This window comes from Oryx dammah, unplaced genomic scaffold (assembly GCF_014754425.2).
Source record: "Oryx dammah isolate SB20612 unplaced genomic scaffold, SCBI_Odam_1.1 HiC_scaffold_21, whole genome shotgun sequence".
In the NCBI taxonomy this organism is placed as follows: domain Eukaryota; kingdom Metazoa; phylum Chordata; class Mammalia; order Artiodactyla; family Bovidae; genus Oryx; species Oryx dammah.
In genome coordinates this window covers 31,033,957-31,059,350 of record NW_024070205.1, presented here as the reverse complement: position 1 = coordinate 31,059,350, position 25,394 = coordinate 31,033,957, and the positions used below count along the sequence as shown (strand labels likewise).

Below are 25,394 nucleotides of genomic sequence, written 5' to 3'. Positions count from 1 at the left end.
TCCAGATGTTAAAGAAATACTTTAATGTCTCAAAGTCACAGCTTCAGTGCTGGCACCGCAGGGTCACCTCCTCCAGTTGGCCCACCTCTGGGAACATGGGGCAGCCCTGGGCACTTAGGCTGGGAGGGAGATTCCTCCAGGTGATTCCCACACACCCACCGCCTAACTGCCCCCTGGGTGCACAGGGGACAGGACAGGGCAGCCAGGAGCTGAGGGAGGGTGAGGCCAGTGAGCAGGTCAGGCAGGGCTCCTCCCGGGGACATAGCCTGGGGCCAGGGCTGGCACGGCTCCCGAGCTCGCCTGGAGGATGCTCCCCCGAGGTCGTGTGACCATCTTCCTTGGAAGTGTCCAGAGCCCATGCTGCAGCCCACAGGGCCTTGGACCTTTCAGGCCCCAGGGGCCAGCCCACCGCACTCCCTAGGAACAGGTGGGGCCACTTGCTGGAGCATGGACTGACACTGCACGGCTGCAGCCTGGCCTGGTGAGGTGCCGGCAGACCCAGCTACACGTCCGTCTCCACGCGCAGCCGCTCCATCCTGCGCACGTTGCCCTCCACAGCCACGCGGCTGGTGATGCTCTGGGCGAAGTCCTCGGGGAACCAGCCCGTCTCTCCATCCCGCAGCCTCTCGCCATAGAGCCATCCTGGATCAAGACACCCGGCAGGTGAGGGTGGGGCCCCTAAGTCGGGTCCTCAGCCCTCAGAGCTACCATTCCAGAAGATGCCAGGGTCAGGCATCCCTTGGAGCTGACCCTGCCCAAATCAGCGACCTTGCTCAAGGTCACGTGGACAGCTGGTCTTCCAGCAGGTGCTCGGCCCCGACACTGGCCTCAGGGGCTGAGCTCACTCCAACCAACCTGGCCCGTCCTGAGCAGCTGCTCGCAGGGGCTAATCTCCTGCTTAGGACACAGAGTGCCCAGGAACCCACTTCCGAGCCCGAGACTGGTTCATGTGAAGACATCCTTGAGGGAGGCTGTTGAAGGGGTCCCTGGACCCAGTGTGAGCCCATGTAGTGCTTGCTTCTCTAGGGGTCTTGGGGCAGCTGCCCACACCAGTGTGCTCTGGACTGTGGGCAGGGTTCTCAGACTTTCACTCAGCACCAGCCTGCTGGCCCCTCCTCTCTGCCCGCCCCATGCAAACCCCAGGCCCATGGTCCCCCACCCGTGCACCCTCCAGGCCCATCACCCGCCCTGTGTACAGCCCCCAGGCCCATCGCCCCCATGCACCCCCGCAGGCCCATTGCTCCCCTGCCCAGTGGGCCCCAGGCCCATCACTCCCCTGCCCAGTGGGCCCCAGGCCCATCACCCCCCCATGCACCCCCCAGGCCCATCTCCCCCCACCCCGTGCACACCCCCCAGGTCCCTCTCCCCCCTCTGTGCACCCCCCCAGGCCCATTGCCCCCCATGCACCCCCCTCAGATCTATCACCCCCCCCGTGACACCCCCAGATCCATCGGCCCCCTGTGCACCCCCCCAGATCCATTGCTCCCCTCTATACCCCCTAGGTCCATCATCCCCCATGCACCCCCCAGGTCCATCTCCCCATTCCGTGCACCCCCAGGCCCGTCGACCCCCCCAAGACCCCCTAGGCCCATCACCATGTGCTCACCATCTTCCTGCTCCAGGATCAAGACCACGTCCGCCTGCTGCAGTGTGATCTCGTCCACCTGCTTGGCCAGGTAGGCCTTAGTGATCTCCACCTGGAGTAGGTCTGGGGAAGGCAGGCATCAGCGGCAGGACTGTTCCAGGGAGGGGGTGGGCAGGGTTCCTGTCCAAACGCACCCCCTGTGGCCTGGTCTCGGTGGAGGCCGGGGGCCCCCAGGTGTCCCAGCACATGGTCACCGGGCAGCTTTCCTCCACTAAAGCCAGGACCCCTCCCAGGCTTCAGGACCTGTTGCTCTCGCTTTCAGCACCAGCAGAGGGCGCTCCAGGCATGTCAGGGGCCAGGCAGGGCTGGGGCTGGGAAACAGCTCTATGGGCCAATCCACTCCAGCTCCTTGGCCTCAGTTTCCCCCGTCACTTGGCAGCCGGGACGACGAGGTCCTGAGCCAGTGCTGGGTCTCTGTGCCCAGATGGACACGCACGTAACTGGGGTGGGGCCCCTACCTGGCAGGTCACCCTGGGGCAGACTGCTGGGTGGACTGGGGGCTGGACAGCACCTCTTCACTCCAGGCTGACCCCTGCCCCCGGGCAGGGAAGGGGCTGTGAGCCCTGCTGGTTGCAGGGGCAGGCTCTCACCTCCTTTGTTTGGGGGGCCCCGCGCCTGCCTCTCCCGTTGCGTGAGTGCCGTGATCCACCGTGCGCGGTCACTCCTGGGGTGAGAGGGCCCATGAGTGAAGCCTGAGGCTGATTCTACCTCTGCTTCATGCCCCTCAGCCAGTGTGACATGGTGGGAAGATGGGGGTCCCTGAGCCCCCACAGCTTGCGAGGTGTGAAGGCAGTGGGATGAAGATTTATGCTGCCCAGGCACCCTTTGGTGAGCCGATCCTGAGTAGGAGGTCTAAGTGGGTGGCCCCCCTGGTTGGCCTGACCCACTGCGCTGGGGTGGGGCCGAGGTGCAGGAAGTCACACTCAGGAAGGAGCAGCATGCAGGCCTCCCCCGGGCAGGCTGACCTGGGGCCAGGCAGGGCCGGGGCTGGGAAACAGATTTACAGGCCAGTCCACTCCAGCTCAGTTGCCTCTGGCCACAGACTCGGGCAGCGGCTGCACCCCCACAACCTGGGCGGCCCTGTTTCCTGGAGCTGGTCTGGAACACCCTGCCCCACCGGCAGTCTGCTGTTGGAAACAGAGCCTTGGCTTCCCTCCTGGGAAGGGGCCCTGCTGGTGGAGTGTGGAGACATGGCCAGTACCCCTCTGTGTGCTGGTCCCCCCACTGTTCTGACCTCATTGCCCCCCACTGCCCCCACCCTGTGCTGCAGCCCTGCTGTCCTCCTGGGTCTGCTGGAGCTCCTTCCCCAGGGGCCCCACCAGGCACCCCCCGTTCCCTGCCTGTTTCCCCTTAGTCCTCACCTCCTTGGACACAAAGGACTGTTCAATCACACATTTTGCACCTGGCATCTCCTCCCCAACCCCAGGAGAGTGAACCGCATGAGAACTGGGCTGTCCCTGGCACAGTGCAGCACCCGGGAGCCCTGGATCAGGCATCCCATCCCCACGGAGCTCTCAGGGCCGCCCCTGCCTCCAGGAAGCCCTCGCGTCTTACGCGGAGTCGCAGGACAGCAGGATCTTCTCCCGGCGGCCCTCGCTGTTGTGCAGGAGGATCAGCTGGAAGGGGTGCGGAACAGAGGAGCTGCGGTTGCCACCCCCTGGCAGAGAGGCCTCCGAGGGCTCCATCTTCTGGACCTGGATGTGGTCCACCTGGGCATAGTCTTGGACCATGAAGCTATCCTCGCTGTAGGGAGAAAGGTGGCTGGCCAGATGCTGCAGGGGTCTGTGGGTAGCCTGAGGGCCACACAGTTGGAAGGATGCTCTCAAGGGCTGGCCCCAGCCCACCCGCCCCGGCTCCAAGGCCACAGCTGCTGACCGCTCCCCATCCCAGGACCATGCAGCCTGGCACCCAGGGGTGGGGCCCACCTCTTCTTCTTGGTGACCACGAGGACGTCATTGAACAGGAACAGGTAGCACGTGGGCCGGCTGGCGAGTTTCCGGAACAGCCCGGTTTCCTCCACCACGAAGAGCTCCCCACGCTTCAGCAGCCATCGGGAGGCAGAGATCAGTGGGAGGGACTGGGGGCCAGAGCGGAGATGGGGTAAGTCCTGAGGGGGGCAGGGAGGGACTGGGGGCAGGGCAGAGATGGGGTGAGTCCTGAGGCGGGGCAGGGAGGGACTAGGGGCCAGGGCAGAGATGGAGGTGAGTTCTGGGGGGACAGGAAGGGACTGGAGGGCAGGGCAGAGATGGGGTGAGTCCTGGGGGGGGAGAGGGGGGGACCAGGGAGCAGCGCAGAGATGGGGTGAGTCCTGAGGGTGGGGCAGGGAGGGACTAGGTGGCAGAGCGGAGATGAAGTGAGTCCTGAGGCAGGGCAGGAAAGGACTAGGGGCAGAGCAGAGATGGGGTGAGTCCTGGGGGGCAGGAAGAGACTAGGGGGCAACGCAGAGTTGGGGTGAGTCTCTCAGGGGCTCCTGGGATGAGTCTTGGGGGGCAGGGATTTGCAGCTGAGAGGACAAAGCCCTGCCTCTGAGAACAGGGTGACCAGGCCTCCCTGGGGCTGGACTGAGGAAATGAGAGTGAATATCCAGGCCTCAAACAAAGGGCCATTCAGTCTGTGGACAGGAGCCCCATGGGGCAGTAGCTCTGTGCCAGGCCAGGATCCAGATCCTGCCCAGCAACCCAGGATAGGCCTGTCCTGCCTCCAGCCAGGTCTGGGGGCCCACTGGGCACCTGCCGAAGGGCCCCCTGAACCAGGAGGCTTGGCCGCACCTATGCAGACCGCAAGGAGCCCTGATGTGCAGGACCACATCTGGTGTCTAGGGCCTTTCCTGTAAATGAAGTTCCTCCCCCTCCACGGCCTAGAGAACAGGCTGGGCTAAGGGGGACATGTGAGAGGCACAGGCGGGCAGGACACCTTGCCCCTGCCCACGTGTGTCTCACATCAACATGGCCAGCACCGACGCTCTGGCCTGCTAAGCTAGCGAGAGATGGGGAGAGGCAGACAGAGAAGACTTTGTAGGAAGGTGGTTGAGGGGAGCTGGGAGAGCCTGCCCACCAGCCTCTGCTCCCCAGACATGCCCCACCCCACATCCCACCCCTCCGGGGGCTCTGAGCCCCCTCGCCCCCACCTGGGCTCGCTGCTGCCCTGCCCACAAGCCCTCCAGTTTTGAGAGATGGGGGTAGTGGGTAAGAGCCCTGCTCAGGGGTCAGCCTGGCCTGAGTCTGGGTCTTTGCTCTGGTCGGGAACATATTTCACTCTAAACATGATCTCTGCTGCCCAGCCGCGTAGAGGATCAGGACCTCGGCCAAAGGTTCAAATGCCTCCTCTGTGAAGCCCACTCTGACCCACCCTCAAGGACCCTGCTGCCCTTATCTGAGCCTCTGTGTCCTCCCTCCATGGCTCCACAGTCTTCCCACCTGCCCATGGCGGGTTCCCATCCGGCTCCAGCCTGCCTGGCTGCCTCTGCAGACTGGAGATCAGCAGTTCAGTCTGCTTGATGATAAGCTGAGGCCCCGCCCACAGAGCTGCCCCAGGCTCCCTCTGAGTCTTCTGCCCACCCCTCTTGCCCGCAGGGCTCTGTTGCAGACAGGCTAGGGTAGAGCAGCAAGGTCAGTATGGGGTTGGGGGCAGAGGCTGCCTTCAGGCCATGATTCCAGCCAGCAGTTCCCACTGCCATGGGCAGCAGTTAGGGCAGCCCCTGGACCACACAAAGATGGGCTAGTCCGTGGGCTGGTGGGGGAGCTGTGGGGGCAGAGGTCTGAGCTCTGCCTGCTTGGGAGGCGCTGTAGGCTGCCGAGACCTCCACTACCAGACCTCCAGACCCGCCAGGGACAGGGAAGACTGAGCGGCTCTGAGGTAAGCCAGCCCTGGCTCCCAGTGCAGCTCACAAGGAGCCCTGGCCCGGGGTGAACCCTGCGACTGGGCCTGCCAGCTCCCCCAACTCAGCCGCCGGGTCTGCCCTCTGCTCCTGTAGCCCTGGGGGTGGGGGCACAGGCTGGAGACAGACCCGGCTGCCCAGCCAGCCTCAGGCAGGAGAGCTGGAGCTGGGCCCTGTGGCCAAGGGGGCTGCTCTCAGGTGGGGAAGGGGCTGGAGAGGCAGAGGCAGAGCTCAGTCCCAGGCTTCATGGTGGGGGTGGGGGGTCACCTCCAGAAGCCTGCCTCCAGCCTGCAGCCTGGGGACGGTGACCCCTGACCTCAGAGCAGGGCCTGGGCCGGGGCGGGATCGGGGGCACCTACCTTGACCTTGCTGAAGTCCAGCTGTGTGTGCAGCATGTACATCTGCTCCGTGCGCTCCATCTTGTGGGCACCCTCGTTGCACTGCTTCACCAGCTGCAGGGTGTGCACGGAAGAGCCTGGCACCCCACTCCCACCCCCCGTCCAGCCTGGCCTGGCCGCCCACAGCGCCCTCATGGCTGCCCTAGGCCCCGTCCTGCCCAGGCCCACTGACTGTGTGAGCTTCACTCTCTCTGGGCCTCAGTTTCCCCACCAGCACTTGGGAGGGAGCACCTGGAAACCCTCCCTGCCCCGCCCTCAGGGTCTCTGCCATCAGGCTGGGCTGGGTCCCTACCTCACATACCACCTCCCACCCTCACCCCTGGGCCCTCCTCACCTTGCTGATGGCCTTGAGCGCACGGCTGGCTGCCTTGTACCTCTCGGGGTGGCCCTGAGTCTTGAGACAGAGTGTCTGCAGGAAGACACCATCCATGAGAAGCCACGAGCAGCCTCCTGTACCCTGGCTCAGCGGTCTCCCTGGGGCAGGGGCTCCCCTACCAGAGCCAGACCTTGGGGACACTCAGAGGGCTCCTGCCAGGCCCCACCCCTTCAGTCCTTGGCTGTCCTCCTCCAGCAGGGAGGGCCCGAAGCCTCTATTTCTTCGTGTCCCAGAGGGCCCTGGAGGGTCTGATATCCTGTCTGCCTGGGACGCTGACCCACGGAGCACGGGCCACAGGCTGCCTCTCAGAATTCAGCTGGGCCCACGAGTGCATGCACACTGAGCCTGCCATGAGTGTACACCTGTGTACCTGTGTATGCCTGTGTAGTTTTCACCCCCACAAACCCCTCTGTCCCATGAGCTGGCATCTCAGAGCATGAGCCACTCCAGGGAGCCCCTGGGGATGGTGACGGTGTCTGGGTCACCCCAGGTCCACACAGGAAACTGACTGAGGGGCTCTGGGTAGGAGGCAGCCACAACCCTGGACTGACGCTCAGCAGGGGTCTGGGGAACACCAAATCAGACTCAGGACATGAAAGCACCCCGTGACCACCAAGGAAGTGAACAAAACCGGCCAAGTGCTGGAGCATCTCCCAGCAGAGAGAGCTCTGTGGGCAGCCATGGTCACCGTGGCAGTTAAAGTCTGTAACAGACACTCAGCGAGGTCAGGAGGGGTGATGCCAGGCTGGGGCCAGGGCTGTGCACTCACGTCGGTCAGGAGGGGCAGCCGGGTGACCCTCTGCATGGGCAGGATCAGGAAGGAAATCATGGGCAGACCCCCGCACGCCGGCCGCTGCTCGATTGCCCGCAGGGCCTCCCGGAAGGTGGCGTTGCTGTTTCTGCAACAGAGAACGAGGTCTCAACTGCAGCGGGCAGTGTGGCTGGTCCAGAATTTGGAATCGGAGGGAAGCCACAGAAGCTGGGCTGTGAGCAGTGAGGCAAGGGGCCTGCTCCTCCCGGGGCCCCCTCCCACCCTGCAGACCCGGGGCCGGCTCACGTCAGCCGCTGCAGGGCACGCTGCTGGTAGACCTCGTTAGAGCAGTAAGAGATGTAGGGGTGGAAGTGATGTTCCGCGTGCTCCTCCAGGATGTCGCTGATGTCCTCCACGCACACTTGCTCCTTGTGCCGCCGCTCCAGGTCCTCGAAGAATCTGCGGGGGTGGGGGGCCAGGAGCGGCTGGTCTGTCCACGGCCCCGTGCACACACACGGGCAAGTACATACACACAAGTACTGCAGTGCACACAGGGTGGGCTGGCTGCCCAAGGCGCTCCTGGGAAAACCCCAGATCTGCTCCTGAAACCTGAAATAACTGGGCGTATACCCATGGCCAAATCCAAGGCCACTCCCTGCGAGATTCTGGCATAGATTCTAATTGGCATCATGGGATGCAGACAGGTAGGACCAAGAACTTGTCGCTTTGACTTGATTCCCTAGAACTTGGGTCAGAACTGCCCACATCTGCCTGGAGGCCTGGCCCCCTCTGCCCAGCTCAGGGCTGGGGCAGGGGTTCTGCTCCTTGCAGGTGATTGCGAACCCCCAATTCCTGCTGGGGTCCCTGCTGAGGCTCATCCGTAATCCAGGACTCGGGAGGGAGATGAAGATAAATGAGTTTGGCTGGTGCTAACCCAGGGCTGCCTAGGGTTTCGCTCCCACAGGCAGCCATTGCCTTGTGGCTGGGCCTGGCTGGACCCGCGTTGGGTCTCTGGGGGTGTCAGCTGCTGGCTGGAGCCTCGGGCGCACCCTGCACAGCCAGAAGGTGCTGGACCCCGAAGCCTCATCACATGACCAGGCCCTGGCCAAGGCAGCTAGGGGCCTCCCACCCCAAGAGCTCTGTCCCTGAGCAAAGCCCTTTGTCCCGAGGCTCATTCCCATGCCAGCTGCTCGGACCAACCCTGGGCTCCAAGCTACAAGCTTCTCTACCCACATTCGACTCCCAGAGCCTATTGAGCAGGGCTGCCAGGACCAGCTGGGGCGGTGTCTGGGAGATAAGACAGCCGGCTGACCTTTGAGGGCAGAGAGCAGAGTCCCGAGCCAAGATCTGCCCCACACGGGGACACTGGCTGGCCCACACCCCTGTGAGGAGCCACCAGGCCCAGGCAGCCAGTCCAGCAGGGTCCTTACCATCCTCCCGGGGTGAGTGGGGGGAGCAGGGAGAAGGTAGGGAGGAGGGCCCCGGCTCCAATTCTGAGGACACCAAGGAGCCCCCAGCAGCCTCACCCAGGACCTGTGACAGGTCCCTCTACCCCGGAGGAGGATAGGAAACCGCACCAATCTGTGGCCCCCTCCCCTGGGGCCCTGGACTCTTATTATCCTTGGTAAGCCTGGTGAGGGTCTCAGGGAGGGGGAATGAGGCCTGGCTTGGGGGTGGGCCCCAGCCTGACCCTCTACTCATGAAGGGGCTGCCCCTCCTATAAGTGGGAGCATTCTGAGAATCCTCACTTGGGGCAGATGGGGATCCCCACCCCCAGATCCTACCCCGAGAGGGAGGCCTGGCTGCCTGGATGCAGGACCACACACACATCTGTGTGCACAGGCAGCGCACACTGGTCAGCGCCTCTCACAGGATAGCTGGCCCTCAGCAGCTGACCCCAAACAGCCAGTTTCTGGGGAGGCCACTGGGAGTGTCTAAGAGCTACCAGGGCCAGGTCAGGGGTCAGGGAGGCTGGGACGCCCCACTAGGGGGCAGGGATGGAGCCTGGGGTCTGTGGAGAGCAGAGAGCAGGGTCCATGTGTTCAGCCCCGCCACGCTCAGGGACACAGGACAAAGGTCAGAGCTGCGGAAGGGGGAGCCCACCCCAGGCCCTCACTGAGTCAGGGCCTTCAGACTTCCCATGGCCGGTCATTGGAGTCCCGCGGGAAGTGCCATCCCAGGGATGAGACGGTCCTGGATTCCATGGGGGCCCTGGGGCAGCAGAATGGGGGATGCTCAGTGAGATGGATCATTTCCCACACTTCGCCCCTGTCTGCAAGGGGGTGGGCGTGGGACCCACCCCTTAGGTTAGGGAGAGGATGCCGAGCTCAGGGAGACCGCAGAGAGTGTGATGGGGATGCCTAGGATGCAGGGCAGTGCGGAGCTGGACCACATGGGTGCTGACTGGACCTCACCCTCCACGGAAGTAAACATACACAGACACACAGACTTGCTGCCAAACACGCACATACACACGCACGTACACACGCACAGGCCCAGGCAGGCCTGCAGCTGCGCACCCGGCCCCTCCTCCACCTCCCGGCCCTGCAACCAGAGCCCTGGGCCGGGCCCCAGACGCCTCCTTGTGGAATATGCCCCGGGGCTGCAACTCAAGGCTGCCCCCGCCCGCTCTGCTCCGCAGGCACCTCATGCCTCATCATTGGCCCTCTGCGTTCATGCGCCCTGGGGCCAGCTCCTGGTGGCCGCAGGGCCCTTGAGGCTCTTGTGCTTCCTGCCCCCGCAGATGGTAGGTCCATCCACACTGCAGACGAGGGTCACTCGGAGCCCCGGACTTCCCACCCTCCTGAGAGCCTGGGCCACTGCCAGGGTGCTGGGCTGGGCCTCACCTCCGGCTGGCGCTCAGGACGTCTGTGATGTTGGAGAAGAGGTGGTGGTGCTCCATCTGGGTCATGGTCGCCCGCAGCTCCCGGGACTGCAGGAACTCGGCCACCAGGATGCCGAGGCTGTGCTGGTACGAGAACTCGGACGTGAGGATCTCGAAGATGGCCTGGGGTGAGAGCAGAGCGGATGTGGGGCAGCCATGTCCCCTGGCCCTGCCCGGAGCCACCCCACCACACAGGGGGCCTGGCCCAGGGTGTGTTGGTGACAAGCACTCAGGCTGTGGGGATATGATGGGGGCGCAGGACTTGGGCCCCATGGACAGGACATGAGTGGGGCTGTCAGCACAGCTGTTGGGGCTGGGGCCGGGTGGTGAGCCACTCTCCTGGGTTTGCACTCTGGCAAGGACTCCCACCCTCGTGTGGAAAGTGGGTAATGGTAGTCACTCCCAACCCTCACCATGCCCAGGGCATCAGCCATCATTGGTACCAGGAGGCGGCCAATGAGTGAGCGGGTGACATCACCATGGCTGCTGTCCCTGCCTCCGCCTGGGCTGTCAGAAGCAGGCACACCTGCCCACCCCGTACCTCCTGCCTCTTGCGCTCCTCGGCTGGAAGCTGGTCCAGGATGCCTGACTCCACCACCTGCAGACAGCAAGGCTTGAATCACAGGATGTACCTCCCAGATGCTCATCCCCTCGTCGGACCAGAGCCAGCATGGATGGCAGAGCCGCCCCTCATGGCTTGGCACAGTGGGACTGCTGAGCTGGCCTGTCCCTGCTCAGTCCCATCACCCATGTCTCTCCTCTCCGTGGAAACCTCCCCTGGGAAGCGCCCAGGGGCAGCCAAGAGAGAGCATGGGTGTCCAGAGGGAAAGGCCAGCAGGCACTGGAAGTGGGGAGGGGGCTCTGCCCTACAGAGCTGCCTGGGGTGGCAGGTGGGAGGTGGTGGTGGTGGAGAGGCAAAGAGCCCTGGGAAAGCTGAGGGGTGTGCTGGGGGCAGGGCCACGACTCAGGCACACCTGGGCCAGGTGAGTCAGCACCCTGCCTGGGAGGTAGGGTTAACAGTGTTCCAGCAAGGCACACTGCCCTGTTCTCCACCCATCAGGCCCCCTGGCCCATAGCTGCCCTGGCTAGAGTGTGGCCCGCTCGATCACAGCATGCCCACTGTGTCCCTGCAGACCGTCGGGAGAGCCCACTACAGGACTAGAGCCACCCGATCCTTCTCCCCTCCCTACCAGCCTGGGCAGAGGCTGCCACCAGCGCTTGGGCTGGGAAGGTAAGTCCCAAGCTCCCTCCTCGGCCCAGAGGCTGGGTTGAGACTCCCCGAGCTCAAGTGATCGAGAGCAGAACCTCAGATGGCCTTCTGGGGTGCAGCATCCTGACCAAGCTCTGACCCCGGAGGTCATGTCCACGCAGGCAGCTGGACCCAGGCAGGTGGAAACACACATGCATTTCCAGCCCTTTTCAGCTGTCTGCCCTCACCCCACCTTCTCCTGGGCCCTCCCTGGCCAGTGACCCCACGGCAGGCAGTGTCGTGGAGCTCAGTAGGTGGTCGGAGTGCCTCAGCCCCCCTCGTACCCTGCGGGGTGTGGATGAGGAACCTTGTCGTACCACAGACAGAGGGGACAGCCAGGGGCCCTCACCCCACTGCCCACTGCGCCCACAGCCCGCCCTGCAGCTCTGTTCCTTGGCTCCCAGGGGATGGGACAGCAGCCTGTGTGCCCCAGGCCAGCTGCACCTTCCTGGGGAGTGAGAATTGACTCTCTGCTTAGAGCTCGGGGGCCTCTGTCTCAGCTACACTCTCCACCGAGACCCCACCACCCTGCTTTGAGGGGACCAACCCCGATTTCTGATGTGGAAGGTGGCGGGGGGCCTGGTAGTGGCACGTGGCTTCAGCCTGGCCTCTCCCCTCCCTTCCTGCCTCCTCACTCAGACCCTCCAGGCACATTTCAGGGTCAGTGCCCTGGGAAGGGGTGCCCTGTGCCCATAGCTCCATATAGGTAAGCCTGAGGAGGGAGCAGAGGGCATGAAGCTAACCTGTGGGATGCCTGTCACACATACACAGATGACAACTGCCCCTAACCTCTCCCCCAGAAGCCCCCTGAAGGTGCCCCATGGGACAGGCCAGCTCTGAGGCACCAGCAAGATGCCCCTGAAAAGGGAACACAGATGTGGTGCTTCTGAGCGGCTTCCCCCTCACTGGGAGGACCACCCACGGCCTCTCCCTGCCATTGCAGCCCCTACCTCTGGGAGCTGGCTCCAGGTGATCTGGGGGGGCCGGTAGCTCTTGACCACGATGGGGGTGTCCACTTTCCGGGTTCCCTCGGGGCTGGGGGGCTCATCGAGCAAGTCATCGTCAGATTCGTGGCTGGTGTTCAGGCCTCGCTCCCTGATTTCCTGGTACAACCGGGGGTCTGGGGACAGGGGTGCGTCATCTGCAGGCCTGGGGACTCTGAGCGGTCTGATCCCCTTAGGGACCTGCAGGTCGAGTCCCCTCGAGGAGGCCCTGAGAGCATCAGGTGGTGCAGGGCCCCCCAGAGTGGGTTCCCCATGGGCCAGCTGGCTCCCATGGCGGTGCTGGGAGCCCAGGGTGTCCCTGTGCCAAACACCTTTGGACCAGGGCTGAGCGGACAAATCAGAGCACGTCAGGGGCCAAACTGCATGGCCTGGGGTGGGGGGGGGTAGTGGGGGACTGGATGGGGGCCAAGGGTGCTCCGCAGTGGCTGTACAGAGCAGCCCCACCGGGCAGGTGCCTGGCAGCCCCACCAGGCAGGTGCCCAGCTTGTGGTGGTTCAGACAAGCCTCTCCCTCCCGCATGGCCCCAAGACCTGGGGCATTGCTGCTGCTCTCCTGGGGTCTGATCCTGACGCCTTCCCAAGCCCAGGCCTGTGCTGTCCACAGAGGCTGGGGCTTGAGGAGGGGCCTGTCTAGCTGGAGCCTCTTATACCCACCAGTGGCTACATCCTGGCTGGGAGGGCACCTACACTTCCAACTCCCTGGGGATCCTGGAGGCAGCCCACCCTGGGTGAATGCACTGCTCTGGGCCCTGCCACGCCCAGCCATCACCCATGGCCCCAAGCCTCCAACACTGGGGTCCTGTGGACAGTGTGACTGCTGCCCAGGCCTTGGTCTCACTGGCAGGGCCTGGTGCACACAGTGTGCTCGACAGGCAGCTTCTGCGAGTGAACGTGGGGCCTCTGTCTACCCTTGCCCCACCCTGGGCATGGCAGGGTCCAAGGGAACTTTCTAGGCTTATCAGAGCTGCAGGGCCAGATGGACCACCAGGCCCTGGAGGGATCCCACCCAACACATTCACCACCTCCCCGGATGCCCCAGTGAGACCAGCCCCCCAGCCCAGTCTGGCTGCAGTGCTGTCTGAGGCAGCCTCTTGGCCATACTCACCGTCTTTGAAGGAGCCCTTGTGTGCACGTTTCCGCCCCAGTGTCTTCTGTGCAGAGACACACAGGTGGTCAGTGGGAGGAGGGGTGGGCGGGGGTCACAGCTTTCCCTCCCCCAGAGACCACTGCACGCTCCAAGCATGACACCACACCCAATGGGAGGTGCTCCGCTAGGCACGCAGAAGATGCTCAATAAATGTCGGCTCCACAAGGATTGCGGGGCCACCAAGCGGAGGCCAGGGCAGGTAGGACAGTATGGGACGGGGCTCAGAGTGGGTAGGGCAGGTTACCAAGGGCTGGGCAGGTCCAGGAGGGTTGCCTGGAGGTGGAGGCGTGTAGACACGGGGATGCCCAGGAAGGTGGGGCATCACGACCAGGCCTGGAGGGAGGCTGGGCACTACAGCTGTAGCTAGGGGATGACCGTGAGGGGTGCTGGGTGGGGAGCTGGGGCTGCATGCGTGCCCCACAGGTCTGGGACCTCGGGAGGCAGGAGGAGCAGGGCTGGCATGTGAGCATCCAGTCCCAGCACAGGCTGGGGTCCCTGCAGCTGCTGGGGCATGGGTCTGCAGGGATGATTGGGGGTGGGCAGGGCTCTTGGGGCCACATGCCCTGGACCCTCCAGCTGCTGCTCTGATCCTGCCTCCTTGTCCAGGATCCTTTTCCCGTGACCTCGCAGGTCCCTGGATTCCAGGAAAGAGGGAGCTGGTTTCTTGAAACAAGTTAGGGCCTGAAACTCTCCATGCTGGTCAGGGCCGTGGTGCTCCCAGCCACACTTGGCTGCTGTCCCGCTCCCTCCACCCCACCCCCGCCCAGCACCCCCATCCCTTCCGCCTCCAGGTCTGGGTGCCTGCTGTTGCCTTGGCCCCTCCTCTACCTGCCCCCACCCTGTGTCTATGGTTCTGCTTTAATCCTTTTTCTCCTGGACCCCTCCCCACTGGGCCCTGAGCTCCTGGAGACCCCTCTGCTCTGTGCTCCCTCAGCACCCTGACAACCCCCAGCCCAGCACACGGTGCCCCATAACACCCTGTGCCCCACCATCCCGGGAACTCTCCCAGGGCCTGTCGACCTGGTGGCTGAGGGCTCAGGAAGTGTCAGGTGGAGGCACGAAGCCAGCATGAATGAGGAGGACCCCGCAGGCCTGGCCCTGGGCGGGTGTGGAGAGTCTCGGTCCGGGCTCTCAGGCAGGCACGACAGGGGCGCCTCCCCCACCAGGCCAGGGGTGTCTCTAGGGCTCAGGTCCTCCCCTCCCCTCTGCCTGCAGGGTCACCAGCGTTCTGACAGGTGATCTGGGCTTCTCCCAGATCAGGGCCAGTGCTCATGGTCTCTGGACAGGAGCCCGTGGTGGAGGAGGTGGCCAGGATGGCATCCTGGGCACAGGGAGCCCTGAGCTGGCTGTCAGGCAGGGCAGCAAAGCACAGCATGCAGGGGAGGGTCCAACTCTGGACCTGTCAGCAGCTCCCCCGAGTCCCTGAAGGGAAGCCCTGTGCAGACAGATCCCAGGCCAGCTGATGCAGGAAAGCCACCACTGAAACCCATCCTCCAGATAGGCTGGCTCCCTCCCGGGGCTCAGAGGGCCCTCCCCACACACTGCTCCCGCTGTGGCTGAGAGCCGGGACGCCTCATCTATAAAATGGGGACATTCACGCTCTGTTCATAGACTGGCTACTGGGCTAACAGGAATGAATCCCCCCAGGAGCCTGTGCAAGCGGGCACCTGCATGATGATGTGAAGGTGTGGTCAGACCCCCCCCCCAACCACCAGTGACCAGAGAGATGGGCCTCCTACCTTATTTTTGGCTGCAGGCCGAGCAGGAGGCTGGCTAGGCTCCTCAGCCAGAGCCTGGAGCTTGGGGGTGAGCTGGACGGGGACCCCTTCGCTGGCCGGAGTCCCCAGGCCCTTCATGGCTGCCCGGTAGGACTGGTTCCTCAGGTTTCGTTTCAGCATCCCCCCAGGACCCGTGTCCAAGTCCATGTCATCCAGGGAGAAGCTGGGGGCCGAGAGGAGCTGGGGGTTCCGCCGGGCAGCCTCCTTGCTGAGCATGGCTGCCCCGAAGCTCTGGTGGCGGGCCGGGGTCTTAGCCTTGCTGGACACAGCCAGGCTCCGAGGGATCAGCTGCTGTGTGCCCATCTTCAGGGCTGCTGGGCTCTGCGTGCTCAGGATGACGGTCCTGGGCTCCTGGGACTCAGGGGCCGGCTCTGGGGGTGCTGGGGTGTCGGGCTGGAAGGCGGCATTGCTCCTGCTGTGCAGGGAGCTGCGGACCACTGGGAGCCCGGATGCTGGGTTCCCTTTGGCATCTAGCCGCAGCTCCGAGTGGAAGCGGTATTCCAGGAGCTTCTCCTCCACAGAGCTGTCCGAGTACCGCTGAGACATGCTGAGTGGCCGCAGGACCCTGGGGGAAAGGATGGAGGTGAGGGCAGCCCCGATCCAGCCGGAGCCTGGGGTACAGTCAACCAGGATTCGGTGGTCAAAGGCTGGTCCTGCCACCTGAAGCCGAGCTGGCTGTCACATTGCCCACAGTCTCCAGGAGTCCCCAGGGAAGTCAGTACACAGCTGGCCAGAGGCACCTGGGGAAGCTCGGGACAGCAGGGACCTGCAGGGACCCAGGTGGACGACAGGCTGTCTGAGCTTTGGGGACCAGGTAGACACAGACTGCAGAGAGGCTGGCCTGGCGAGGCCTCTGTGCTCCCCCTGCTGGGGGGTAAGCTCATAGCAGTGCAGGTCTGTGGCCTGGGACCCCAAAGACTTGGACTGGAAGAGCCACTTGGCCTCCTAGCACCATTTCCCATGGTCAACAGGAGAAGGATGAACAGTGCTGCCTGCTGGGCTTTCCCGAGGCCTGCAGCAGACAGTATGGCTACACCCTCTGGGGTACTCGAGCAGGGCTGAGGGGCCGGTGTAGGTGTGAGATCTCATCGAGCCCAAGGGGCACCATGTCTCCATTCTCACTGGGCAGAGAGGCCGGGGCCAGTCCCACCCGGGACACAGGGCAGGAAGCAACAGATCCAGGATCTGAACTCAGGCCTGTCTGACTGCCCTGACTCCCCACCCCACACACAGCGAAGCCACCGTGTCCGCCATCTACACGACCTTTCCCCGACTCTCAGCCCCATGCACAGCGAAGCCACCGTGTCCGCCATCTACACGGCCTTTCCCCGACTCTCAGCCCCATGCACAGCGAAGCCACCGTGTCTGCTGTTTACAGGGCCTTTCCCTGACTCTCAGCCCCACACACAGCGAAGCCACCGTGGCCGTCATCTACACGTTTCCCTGGGTCCCGAGACACGCCCACCCTTCCCAGGCTTCTGAACTTAGGACAGGGCCGACAATCCATCTCCAGTCTTGCCAGGCACGGTCACTGTGTGCACAGGAACCCAGAAGGGAGGAGACATTTGCAGAGCTCTGACCCTGAGCCCGCAGCCCCAGCACACACTGCTGCTCCCTGGGCATCGCTGTGGCCTGTGTTGGGTGCCTCCGAGGACAGCTGGCTCTGCCTGCATCCCCTCGGATGGTCCAGCCTGTCCCTCCCAGCAGCCTGCCCCACCTTGGCCCTCTCATCCTCTCTGTCCCCAACCACCCCCATCCTCCAGCCCTCAGCTGGCCTGGCAGCCCACTCCCTCCCCAACAGGCAGCCCTCTGTCCCATCTGTCCACCAGTACACCCACTTCCCTCCTCCCAGCATGGCCAGGCCTGAGCAGAAGGATGTATGTCCCTCCTGGCAGAAACTTCAGAAACCGCCGCAAGATTCCCGCCATGCCTTCCCCAGCAGCAAGGACAGCGGGCATGTGCGCGGGGATGGAGTCCCATGGGCCTGGGGTGAGCAGGGCCCCACGGACCCCGTGTATCTAAGCACTTGATGGAGCTACTTGTTGCTGCAGCACAGACTGGCTCATCCTGTCTGAGAGCACATCATTTAGCCAGTGTGGATGGGTCCATGCCATCTGCCACAGCCTGGGCCTCTTGGGCACCAGCCTCGGGCCACTGACCAATCCATCCTGAGGATCTTCTCTCCCATTGCCACTGTCACTTCCCTCTGCGGCTCCCTGTGCCTCGGTTTCAAAATCTGTAAAGTGGGCCCAATAATAATCACCCTACCCCTGCTTCCTTAGGTTGCTGGGAGGGGCGGGGAGCTTGTACATGTAGTGCTTGAATGGGGGCCTGGCCACCGAACAGCTGGGGGTATCACTAGTGCTGAAGAGAAGGTCATCTATGAGCCTCAAGAGGATCAGCTGGTGGTTTAGAACCTCACAGGATCAAAACATAACACAGAGGGAAGGAGCTCCTTTCATTCTTTCCTGTTTACTTTTAAGGGAAACAAAGACAGCCACCATTCATCCACTTCTCATATTAATGTATGTAGAACTTCTGAACATTAAATTTACAAAGGCCAGTCAAGGGTGGGAGCCTGTGTTTCAGATGGAGAACTAAGTCACCAGCCCAGGTGGCCCTGCTGGCGGGGGGCCTCGGCTCAGAGCTTCGCCACGGTATCCCTTGCCACTTTCCCTGCGGGTCTGGGGGGGACACTGACCCTGGTGTTCACCCAGCAGCTCTATGGGAGGGAGGGAGGGGGAATCCTGCCCTCTCCCACCTACAGAGGCAGCTGGAACAACTGCACCCCCTCCCTTGGAGGCCTGGCTCTCCGCTCTGCTCTCTGCCCCGGCTCATAGGTTCTCCACTAAAACCATCCCAGGAAGGCGTGTGTGGCTCAGGCTTCCGGGCCTGCAGGGAGGGACTGGCCCTGGAGCCTTGGCCACCCCCAAGCAGGGCGACAGCCCACGCATTCCTGGGGACATTCTGAGTCACCAGGCTGAGGAGGGCAGCCACCCTAGGCCTCCCTGGGCACTGGCAGCCGTGGGCGGGTCCATACCTCCCCCAGTCAGCCTCCCCTATTAACTTGGCTGCACAGTACCCAGGACTGGTTGAGAAATGCAGGTTTTCATCTATACCAAGAAGCAGATTAGACTAGGAAACGGCAACACACACCACTATTCTTGCCTAGAAAATTCCATGGACAGAGGAGCCAGGCAGGCTAGTCCTTGGGGTTGCAGAGTCGGACACGACTGAGCACACACGCATGTGAGCGTGAACAAACACGAAGCAGATGCACCCGAGTGGGTGCCCAGGAGACGCCCTGAGTCCCTTTTTCTAGCCATGGTGTATTTACTGCAGGGCTGCTACGCTGTTATAAAAACTCGCTGCGGGCACTGAGAGGCCTGCACCAACACTGTGGTGCCCGTGGACCCCCCGCCCTGGCCCCCATTCTTCCTTCTTCCCCGACTCCTCCCCATCTCGGGCTCCAAGCCTGACCCCTCCTTAAAGCCCTGGCCCAGACCTGGCCAGTGGCACAGCCTCTCCCAGGAGAGGACAAAGTCTCTTCTGGAGCTGGAAGGTACCAGATGGAGCCGGTCAGGCCAGCCCCTACTGGGTGTGACCTGGGTTCTAATCACGGCGGCCGCACCCACAGGCCTGGGGTGCCACCAGCCCGGAACCCAGGCCTGAAGGAGGGGAGCACTGCGCCAGGCGTGTGGGCTGCAATCCCGCTCTGCACAAGCCCCAGAGCCTGGGCCCGGCTGGAGCTGGCTCCTGGGGCTGTGGCCATCACAGGGCCTGTCTTCTTCCTCCCTGGGTTTAGCTGATCAGAGATGCCTGGGCATAGGTTCAAAAGTCCAATACCACCAAGAGGCTGATCATCCCAGACAGGCGTCCTCTCCTCACGCCCCACCCTGCCTGCCACAAAGCACCATTCCCGGCTTCTCAGCTTTCTCCCAATTTCAAATAAGGCTCAGTTGCTGTTTCTCCATCTCCTACTTGTGGGCATCACCCACTGTTTCCAGCTCAGTGGATGAAGCTCCAGCCCCAGTCGGCCATACCCTGTGGGTGTTTGTCTTAGCCCGGCCCGCCCAGCCTCCCTCCCATTAATAATTCCCTCTTGTTTACTGGCTGGTTTTCCTCCCGTTAATTTTCTCCATGCACTCCAGTGCCCCTGCCCCAGGCATCTGGATGCTGTGCTCATGGGGTCCAGGCATCAGACCGCCCTTGCTAGGCCGTCCCTCGCCTGCTTTTAGGGGTCAGCACCCTGGCCCCCACCCTGCAGCCTGGTCCTCCCCTTTCCTCCCTCCCTCCCCACTGAGCTATGGGCCACCCCCTGGCATCTTCCCAAAGCAGGGTCACGGGAGGAGACCTTTGAAAATGTCGTCTTTGTGCCTAGAGAGTCTCACTGGAGATGATTTTATTCAGGAATGGAGAAGCCTTCTTCCCTTGGCTTCCAGCTTCCACTGCCAATGAGACACTGACGCTGGCCTGACTTCACCTCCGCGTCACGACCGGAGGCTCCCCAGCCCTGGTCCCTGATGGTGGGGCCCTTGCTTTACTGCTCACAGGATGGATGCAGCCATCAACATGCGTTCACTGGCTGAGCCACGGGCTCAGCCACATGTCCTTTTAGGTCCGCATGCTTTCTGGTGCTGTTTCTTTTATCATTTTTCCCACCCCTGATGCTTTGGTCTCTTTCTGGAATAGCTGTTGCTGAGACCTCCTCCTCATTTCAGACCTCTTCTCTCCTTTGCCTTTCATCCTCCTTTGTGGGAGATTCCTGCCTTCCACCAAACGTTTGTTTTCATGGTCCCAACAAGAGTTCTCTCCTGCTCTTGACGCAGAGAAGCCTATTCTTGTTTCAAGGATTCCACATGCTGTTTCAACATCCCCATTGGCTTCTATTTAAGAGACAGGCAAGTGCTGGTGGGAGACCTGTGTGCCCTGTGGGCACACACACATGAGCACATATACACAAGCACACACTTCTGCCTGGCAGGCTCTTTGGGATTCCCTGCTGAGTTTGTGTCTCGGGATTTCTCCTCCAACCAACTGGCTCTAAGAGCCTCTCTTTCATCATCCTCACTAGATGCTGGCCTTTACCTGGTGTCCTGCAGCCAGCACAGGGGAGGGCCCAGAGCACAGACTCAATGCCAGCCACGTTCTCTGGGCAACAATGTCACTGAGAGGGGCCAGACACCCTGCAGCAACCACTCGAGCCACAGAGGCAAGTCTGCTCCCCAGCAAAGGCATCCCTGGAAAGCTCCCCAACCAGTGTCCATGGCGGCGGGGGCTGTGTGTGGTCCATCTGTCCCTCTGTTCCCCCATGGAGCCTGTGCATCCTTCAGGGGCAGGGATGACTTCCTGTCCACGTCCCCACAAACAGCTGGGCTCAATTCCCAAGCTGACACATGAATGCTAGTATCGTGGGCACCTGTCCTATTCTTCTCCTGGGACCCCATCTCCCTGAAGAGGCCCTGGTGAGCTGGGCGGGGAACTAGCCCGGTTGGTACTTTGCTTCAGGAAAGCAGAATCCACCAGGGCAGCACCATCAGAGGCTCCAGACCCACCTGTGGCCCCTCCCGGGTGACACCCTGCTGGCTTCAACTCAGAGTGGGGGTTGGGGAGGCCCCCACAGCTGGGTCCTGGGAACCATAGCAGTAGCTTCCCCCTGTGCCACTAAGCAGCCTCTGAGTGTCCCCAGCGCACGTACAGGGGTGGGTGTGTAAGGGCCTTCCCTGGTGGCTCAGACTATAAAGAATCTGCCTGCAATGCAGGAGACCTGTGTTCGAAACCTGGGTTAGGAAGATCCCCTGGAGAATGAAATGGCAACCCACTCTAGTATTCTCGTCTGGGGAATCCCATGGACAGAGGAGCCTGGCAGGCTACAATCCATGTGGTTGCAAAGAGCTGGACACGACTGAGCGACTAGTACTTTTGTTTCACAGCCTCCCTGTGTCCCCAGTGCACATGCAGAGCTGGGTAAGGGGCACCTGGGGCTTGATCAGGAGGAGGGGGCGGGGGCGCTGAAGGTGGAGGCGGAGACATCTCCGGCAGCCTCAGGTGACCTGACTCAGCCTGTCCAGTCCTAAGCTGCACTTGGCCCTGACCTGACTCTGCCTTTCAGGCTGGCCTGGCCCAGGGGCCCTGGCAGCCCAGCACCCCCTGAGCCCGTGTTCTTCCCGAAAGATGGGCTTCCTGGACCCCAGGAGGCTCTGCGCCACACTGTGGACTGCCCTGAAGAAGCAGAGCCTTCCTGCCTGGCCTGGGGCTCTGATCACCGAGCTCTTACAGTCACCAGGATCCACACAGCACCGACTATGGGACCTGCCACTCCTCGGGTGAGGTCACCGCGGCACCTCCATCCATGGGGCATCTCTTCCTCTAGGTCTGGCTGATGAGACCCTGCCTGGGGGGCAGGGTGGGGCTCGGCCTCCCCGGCACCGTTCACATGACCTCATCTTTGCTCAGGTAAACTTGACCCACCATGATGGCCTTGTGCTCAGGTAATTCTGCCTGGCCAGGCTGGAGACTGGGAGTCACACGGAATCCAGGGCAGGAGTGGGCTTCATAAACCACACAGCACACAGGTCTGTCTGAAAGGCGGCTGGGACAGCTGGGGGCTCTTGCAGGTAGAGCCCCAGGGACGCTGCTCAGTACTCTACAGGGTACAGGACCACCCACGACAAGGAATCATCTGGAAAAACTGTCCGCAGTGATGAGGCAGAGAAACCTTGCCTCAGCTAACTGGAGATTCACCCGCCTCCATGGGGGCTGGAAGATGCTCCTGGCCGCCCTTGGCCTGGCAGCGGGAGGGGGGTGGTGGGCCTCGTGCACCTGTGACACCTCTGGGCACCACAGGCATCACGGAAACCACCCTCCTGGCTCAGTTGGCCAATGGCTCCCATCCTGTCTCTCAATACAGCCACCCCAAAAACCCAGTCCCTGTGCCAGGCTTGGCTGGCACAGACACTGTTTCCTCTGAGGAGCCCCAGATAAGAAATCAGAGCCCTGACTTGGACAGCCTGGACAGGTGACCTCAGGCATCTTCCAAATACTTCACACCCCCTGTGTCTCGCCCCTCACTGATCTTCTGGAAGGCGGATATTTCCCTGCTCTGCCAGGCAAGGAAACCAGGTGCAGAGGGAATGTGACCTGCTGAGGTCAGGCTGCCGGTCAGCGGAGAGCTGGGCGAGGAGCCAGGCCCCGTCCTGACCTAGATCCTCGCTGCCCCAATGGGACGCCTGGGTGAGCAGTGACTCTCCTTGGAAATAAAGACGCTGATACAGGTGGTCAGTGGCTTTGGGCAAGGCAACTGCCACAGGCAAAGGAGACAAGCAGCTGAGATCCCTTCAGAAACTGAAACTAAAATTCCGGGCCCCAGACGTGGTGAGTGCCGTGCCCAACAGGTCACGCACAGACAGGCGTCTCAGGGGCAAGCCATGTCACGCCGCCTCACCTCTGCACCTGGTTTCCTCCCGTGTAGGTGAAGAGAATCTCCGTGTAGGGTCAGAGACAATCCCCCGCCTCCCTGAGCCCCTGGGGAATCGGAGCCCTTGGGGAACTGGCATGCTCCCAGTTCCTCTCTCCTAGGTGCCCAGGTAAGAGGGGGTGGGGGGAGGGGCCTCTGCTAGCTTGCCACTCCCCCCTGCAAGTGCCAGGGAGGACCCGGGGAAGCCCTGGGTAGTGCTCAAGATGTGATGCCGGCTTCTACAGCCTGTGGGCATCATCAGGGCAGCAACCAAAAGAGGAGCCAGCTTCGGCTGAGTCAGCACCTAACTGCTCCCCTTTCACAGACAGGAAACTGAGGCCAGAGGGTTTAACTAACTTATGTCACACAGAGCTAGGATTTGGACCTGGAGCCCTCACGTCCAAGCACTAGTCAATGGGGGTGCAGGGTAGACAGGTTGGCCTGACAAGCACCCCCTGAGGCCCCACACCAAGAGGTACAGACTGTTCACCCCCAGGTCGAATGCGGAGTTACCCCGACCACCAACAGGGGCCCTGTTGAGCTGAGGTTCAGCTCAATCTCAAAACAGATCCTTGTTTCCGGGATGCAGAAACGGAGGTTGGGCAGCGAGGACAGGGGTCTTGGGATCAGTGGGACCCACAGCTTCAGGAGCCTAAGCTCACCCTCCTTAGCCCAGAATGAGCAGGTCCCCTCCGTCTGCCCACCAGGGTGGGGAGGAGTCCTCATTCTTGGGGCTGCTACACTTGGTACCAAAGTGGGTTTGGGCAACAGATTCTCCAGAGTTGTTGGGAGGGTCGTTTGCTCCCTCCCTCCACTTGCTTTCAAAGGTCCCAGGGGCTTCCTATGGATCTCTCAGCCCTGATGCCCCAGTGGGCTGCAGAGTTCCCCTCCACGGGGAGGAGTGTCCCCTAGGGCTTAGAGGAGAAAAGGGAGCAGGCAGCTGGGACGCTTGAAGCCCAGGAGTGGGGTCAGGGGCTCTAGGTCCAGCCAGGCTTTGTCCCCTCCCCCTGCCTTCGCTGGGCAGCCACTGCGGAGGGAGGGAGCCGCAAATGTCGCGGCCCCCGGGGCGGGGCTTTCTGGAAAAGCGAAGGAGAGGAAAGGGGCCCGCCCCCTCCTAAAGGCTCACCCGCCCCCTCCCAAAGGCTCACCTCCTGCCTCCACTTAGCTCACCTGTCCCTTCCCCGGCTCACCTGTCTCCCAGGCTCACTTGTTTCCCCCTCTCACCTGCACCCAGGCTTACCTGCGCTGCGGGGCGGAGGACGGAGCTACGAGCGCGTCAGCCGGTACAGCCTCCAGGCTCCGCGCCCCAGAGGGCAGCAGCTCCCGGCCCGGCGCTCTGTCCGGCCGCTTGGTCCCTCCCCGTCCCCGCCCCCACACTTCCTGTGCGGCCCAGCGGGAGGCGGCGGCGCTCCGGCCCCGCCAGGTGGGTGGCCAGGTGGGGCGGGGCGCGCGCCCGGCCGCTCTGGCTCCGAGTGCCGGCGGTGGGAGGGGCCGGCGGGGTGCGCCCCAGGTACCTGGCCGCGCTGCCTGCGTCACTGTCCCCACCTGGCCGGCGGGAGCCCACGTGACTCGCAGCCGAGCGGGCTCGCACCTCTGAGTCCAGTCTAGAGTCTCCCGCCGGAGGCCAGCGCCGCTCCGGGACCGCCCCCAACGTCGCGCCCCCACGCCCACTCCCTCGGGCTGGGCTTCGCCTGCTTGGGTGCGGCCAGGGCTACGCGGCTTCCCCAGTGCGACTCAGTTTCTTCTTACTGGCCCGGCTGGGCTGCCCCCTCCTCCAGGAAGCCCTCCTGGAAGCCGACCAGCTCTGTGGGGAATCTAAGGTTTGCAAGGCCTCCCCTGCTGCAGAAATGACCCCACCTTCTGGATTCTTCGCAGAATGGCGGCCAGAGGGCGGCCCTGGAGCGTTCAGAGCACTCCCTTGTCCTTCTCGGCATTCATCGGCGTCATCCCCACCTGGCAGATCAGGTCGCTGAAGCCTGGGAAGTCAGATCTTGTTAGCCTGCATGAAGCTCAGTCTGGGTTCCAAGCCCGACCTTTCCAGGCCTTGTCAGGGTGAGTCCCTTGGGCAGAGGCTGCAACAGTCCCTTAGATGGAGTTTCAAGAATCTGGCTTCCTGGTGCTGCAGGAGGCGCGGGAGGCTGGGACAGGTGTGCTGGGACAGAGCTTGAACTGACCTGCCCGTCTGCCAGGCAGGGCCCACACCTTCCCCCCTCCATTCTACCTGCCCTGTGTCACCCACCACCCCAAAACCCCAGCTTCACACCAACCCAGGGCAGCAATAGCAGAGCCCGCTCTCAGCCTACTCAGGGACTGCCTGTGGCTTCCTCCCATCTGTTTGTGTTGGGTGAGGGCTAATGGCTGATGCCCTGCTGCCACGCCACCTGGGTGGATAGACTGCTTCCAGGCAGCTCTTGGGAAAGTTGGGCACGTGCTTCCCTCCAGAGGTCATTTTGGGTACTACACCACAAGGCCCAGAAGGCAGGAGTGAGCGGTTGGGGGAGTCCTGGAGGGTCTTGGCCGATGGGGAGACCCAGGCCTGGAGGGTTCCTGACCCCTACGCAATGCTTTCCTTTAAAACCTTCTTTCAGAACCCGGCTTGGTCATTTCATGGTTCATTCTCCCACCTGAGGCTGGCCTCTGGCTGGCTGAGCGTGTTGTTGGGGACAAGGGACCAGGAGCAGATGGCTTGGCCTATCTGGGCCTCTGCTGTAAAGCAGAGATTAGATGATGGCACATGAAATAACCCAGCGTCCACGCCCAGGGCTGATGACTGGAAAGAAACAGCTTGAGGGTCTTGTAACGGGCGTGGGGAGAAAGACCCGGGGCTGAC

General features: G+C 62.8%; 1 protein-coding gene across 1 annotated transcript; it reads right to left on the bottom strand.

Moving 5' to 3' along the window:
* Positions 1-23,920, bottom strand: ARHGEF16 (Rho guanine nucleotide exchange factor 16). Its single transcript, XM_040264182.1, has 15 exons — positions 23,805-23,920; positions 15,070-15,673; positions 13,289-13,334; positions 12,131-12,300; positions 10,473-10,529; positions 9,894-10,054; positions 7,354-7,506; positions 7,066-7,195; positions 6,255-6,329; positions 5,882-5,974; positions 3,571-3,722; positions 3,200-3,388; positions 2,236-2,309; positions 1,607-1,708; positions 1-642 (listed from the first exon to the last, which is right to left on the bottom strand). Exons 2-15 carry the CDS (start codon positions 15,652-15,654, stop codon positions 503-505), a joined length of 2,127 nt encoding a protein of 708 aa, XP_040120116.1. The 5' UTR covers positions 15,655-15,673; positions 23,805-23,920; the 3' UTR covers positions 1-502.
* Between the last annotated feature and the right edge of the window lie 1,474 nt (positions 23,921-25,394).